This window comes from Plectropomus leopardus, chromosome 23 (genome assembly GCF_008729295.1).
Source record: "Plectropomus leopardus isolate mb chromosome 23, YSFRI_Pleo_2.0, whole genome shotgun sequence".
In the NCBI taxonomy this organism is placed as follows: domain Eukaryota; kingdom Metazoa; phylum Chordata; class Actinopteri; order Perciformes; family Serranidae; genus Plectropomus; species Plectropomus leopardus.
Window position 1 is genome coordinate 14,082,921 of NC_056485.1, and position 3,564 is coordinate 14,086,484.

At 39.2% G+C, this 3,564-nt stretch overlaps 1 protein-coding gene across 1 annotated transcript; it reads right to left on the reverse strand.

Moving 5' to 3' along the window:
* Nucleotides 1-205: 205 nt before the first annotated feature.
* On the reverse strand, nt 206-2,582 carry LOC121962529 (serine protease 27-like). The gene is made up of 4 exons (XM_042512794.1): nt 2,486-2,582; nt 1,665-1,930; nt 1,418-1,557; nt 206-677 (listed from the first exon to the last, which is right to left on the reverse strand). The coding sequence occupies exons 1-4, from the start codon at nt 2,509-2,511 to the stop codon at nt 210-212; spliced, it is 900 nt and encodes a 299-aa protein (XP_042368728.1). The 5' UTR covers nt 2,512-2,582; the 3' UTR covers nt 206-209.
* Between the last annotated feature and the right edge of the window lie 982 nt (nt 2,583-3,564).

The window sequence follows — 3,564 nt, forward strand, 5'->3', positions numbered from 1 at the left end:
GTGGTTACAGGTGTAACAGGTCACATTTCTGACCACACCCAGGTTAATAAGGCTTAAAACTTTCCACCAGAGAGATGAGACACTGCATAGTGTTAAAACATAATTTGTGATAACATAATGCAACTTACATTTACTGTATAAGTAAATATAAGTCATTCAAAAAGGTTTGTTTTGTTGTTACCATTTCATTATAGATCGACATTTTCACGTTATACGTCACCAATCAGCACAAAGAGCGAAATAAGCAGAAGACAGAGTGAGGCGAAGTGAGTGAAGTGGGAGAAGTGAATTATGTTCTCACCACTGTCAAATACACTGTCACCTCCCTTATCATTACAGTCCTTGCAAGTGGTGTTAAAGGAATATGGCAGTGAAGTAGTAGCTGTGGTAGTGCGCGTTGTTTTGTTAGTGAGTGGTGTGTAAGTGGGGTATCTGGTGGTCGTAGCGTATAGTGTTGAACAGTCAAAGTATAAGTCATTGTCAAATCCTGAGGACGTGTAGGTGACAAAGCCGGGTTCGTCGCTGCCAGTGATGCCGCTGATCCAGCCCTGGTACTCTGACACACGAGTGTAAACTCCAGGAGATAAAGGTCTGGCGCAGCCATCACCAAAACTTACAACTCCACTCTGGACCCATGTAAAACCCTTTTTGGTTACCAGTGGCGCCCCAGAGTCTCCCTGTGGAAGGAAATTGATAGTTGTTGGGATAGGATGTCATTTAGTCTCAGAACCGTCCACAATCATGCAGTACTGTTTGGTAACTGCTCAAGTCTGACCTCCTAGGAAATACATATCTAGAACATTATTAAATTTAATTATGTTCCCAGCTGGCCACCAGTGTCATTAGACATTAATTTTGTTTGAATTTAGGATGTTTTTGGCTGATGTGTGACACCGGGTGACCAAAATTCAATGTCACGGCAATGTCTAATGTCAATGTCAGGTTGGCGCAGAACACTGACAACAGATGATGTTGATAATTTGTTTTTTTCTAAGTGCAAATACTAAACCAAAATTAAATTTCTTCCAAATGTCTCATGCCAATGTCATCTTGACACAGAGTAACATTTAGTGTTCAGAAATGGAGAAAAATACCCAACGTCTGCAACAAAGAATCAGCGAGAAATAGAGCTAGGACAAATCATGAAAACTATGTTACGCTGTTACTTACATAATAAGATAAAGCTAGTGTGAAACTAGCAATAATCAAAAGACTCAGGGGCAGCTGATATAGAAACACATATAGATTTCAGGTAGATAAAGACTAGCTAGTAGAGAGGTACGTTATCTGCCCTGCCGAAACTGGAAGACCAAGTACATATTTCCAGGACAATGTTCTGCAGCTCTCTGTAAAATACTTTTTTCCTCTTAAAGTCATCAAAGCGTAACATAACAAATCCATAGAAAGTGGTGGTCACCTGACATGCATCCCTCCCTCCAGCTCTGAACCCGGCGCAGATCATGTTGTCTGTGAGGTAGGGAAAGGTGCATCTGCACTCATTGTTCCCCACTATTGGGACATTCACCTCTTGCAGGATGTCGGACAGGGTGGATGAATCTAATTGGAGATATTTCAAAAGTTACGTTTCAAATTGGTGTGCAAAAAAGACAATTCATATGTGTATGCATCATTATGTAATGAAAGTGGGCAGTCTGTCAGCTTACCAGGATCAGTAGCACCAAAACCAGCGATCCAGCTGCTAACCCCGGTGTGGAAAGTGCTGTTTGCCGAGGCTAAGCACACCGGTTGTATGTACTCTGTAAAATTCACAGGGGCCGACAGCTTCAGAAGACATATGTCGTTCTCGTTGGTCAGGAAGTCATAAGACGGATGGCATTCGATTTTGTCAAGTCGCCGTGACACCTCATTCAAGTTTGGACCCCACAGGCTGTTGCGGCCCAGAACAACTTCTGCTGTTCTGAGGTCATCTCTTGAAGAAAAAGAAGTAAATAGTTAGTTTTTCACAGGATAGCTTCCAGTGTGGCAGTTCAATTGAGCACTGAGAAATCACTGTGTTTAGTTAGAGTGTATGCGTGGCAGTAAGTGACACAAAGAAACAACAAAACTTCATTTTGTTCCTTCGCATGTCTGTGCATCATTGTGTCCCCACTCTAAATCTGTACTTCCTTGAATGCAGCGCAACAGCAGAGTCAATTCCAATATAAAAAAACTAATTTGAATTATTCAAATTGACCTCATTAGTTGATTTTATTTAGTTTAGATATTATTTAAAATTAATCAGTAATTAAATTGATCTTGGAATCTTAGTCCTGGTGAAACTTTTTCATTGTCGATACCACGTTAAAGTAACTTCAATATTTACATAAAGTAGATATTAATTGGAGTGTGCAGTCCATGATAAATATAATAGAAGTGATTTAAAATGTGTCTAGACTTATGTGTATTGCTTGTCTCTTAAAAGTTAACAAACCAAAAACATAGAATTTAAAAAAAAAAAAAAAAACTTGCAACAGTGATCCCTCACCTTGTTAGGCAGTGAGCAGCTGTCATCACCCACTGATTGTGAATTAGCGACCCTGCACAGGAGAGATGGCCGCTAACATTTAAGCTGACTAGCCAGGGCCAACTTCCTGGAGACGCATTTTGACCCCCAACAACTCTGGTGTTCTTTACGGCCTGGCCACAAACTGACAAAGGAGAAGAGAGTTAAACATGGAGTATATGTTCTCTGTAGAGCTGAGAGGAGGAAACAAAACTTGTAATGCTGCTATTGGTTGCTTACCTGCCACCTTCTGTGATTGGCAACCTGAAATTTACAACACAGAAAGAAGTATGTTAAGTAAACCCCTTCAGGGTGAAGCAGATGATGACGTGCATTTTTGAGTACGTACCAGACAGGATATGTGAAAGTTTAACTGTGGCATACTTAATTGTAGGCAGAAAAACACCACTTTTGAAATGTTTTGCAAAAAATCTGGGGATCTAGTTTTTGGAAATACAATCATTATAAACTCATCATAGTTATTTTTTTAAACTGTTCTAAAGTCTAGGTTCCTAATACTAAAATGGTGCAACAAAATCATCATTCTTAATCATACTTGACTTCCGACACTACCGTAACTTTAATTCGGCATGCCTTGACAAATAACTCCATGCTCATTTTTCTTGGCAAATGCATAAAAAAATTCATCAATGCACCTTACAGGGAACATGTTGTACAGCTGCACAAGAGGATACTTTGTGCAGTTATACAATTAGACAATAAGGTCAAAATATCAAAAAGAGAAAAAAGTGCAAATACACCTGTAAAAAATTAGCTCCAGTGTTAACTAGCTAAACTTTTAATGTCTGGGTTAATCCGCCTGAATTGTCAAGAGATTGTTGAACACTGATGGACAAAATCTGATTCAGAATGATTTGGCTTTGCACTCTGATGATGTTACACTTGCATGACAAACATTTCCAAAGAATAACTTGCACAAGTACTCTCTTAGATTAATTATTGTTTAAAATGGAGAAATGGAAAACACAGGAATGGTTTTCAAAATGAAGCACAACTATCCACACTCTACTGACACTTTAAGGCCTTGATTAAAGAAATGA

Coding starts and splice junctions, on each gene's coding strand:
- LOC121962529 (XM_042512794.1), bottom strand. CDS start 2,511: ATGACAGCTGCTCACTGCCTAACAAG. Junction 1,558..1,664: donor TTTTGGTGCTACTGATCCTG/GTAAGCTGACAG, acceptor ATCTCCAATTAG/ATTCATCCACCCTGTCCGAC. Junction 678..1,417: donor GAGGGAGGGATGCATGTCAG/GTGACCACCACT, acceptor TTCCTTCCACAG/GGAGACTCTGGGGCGCCACT.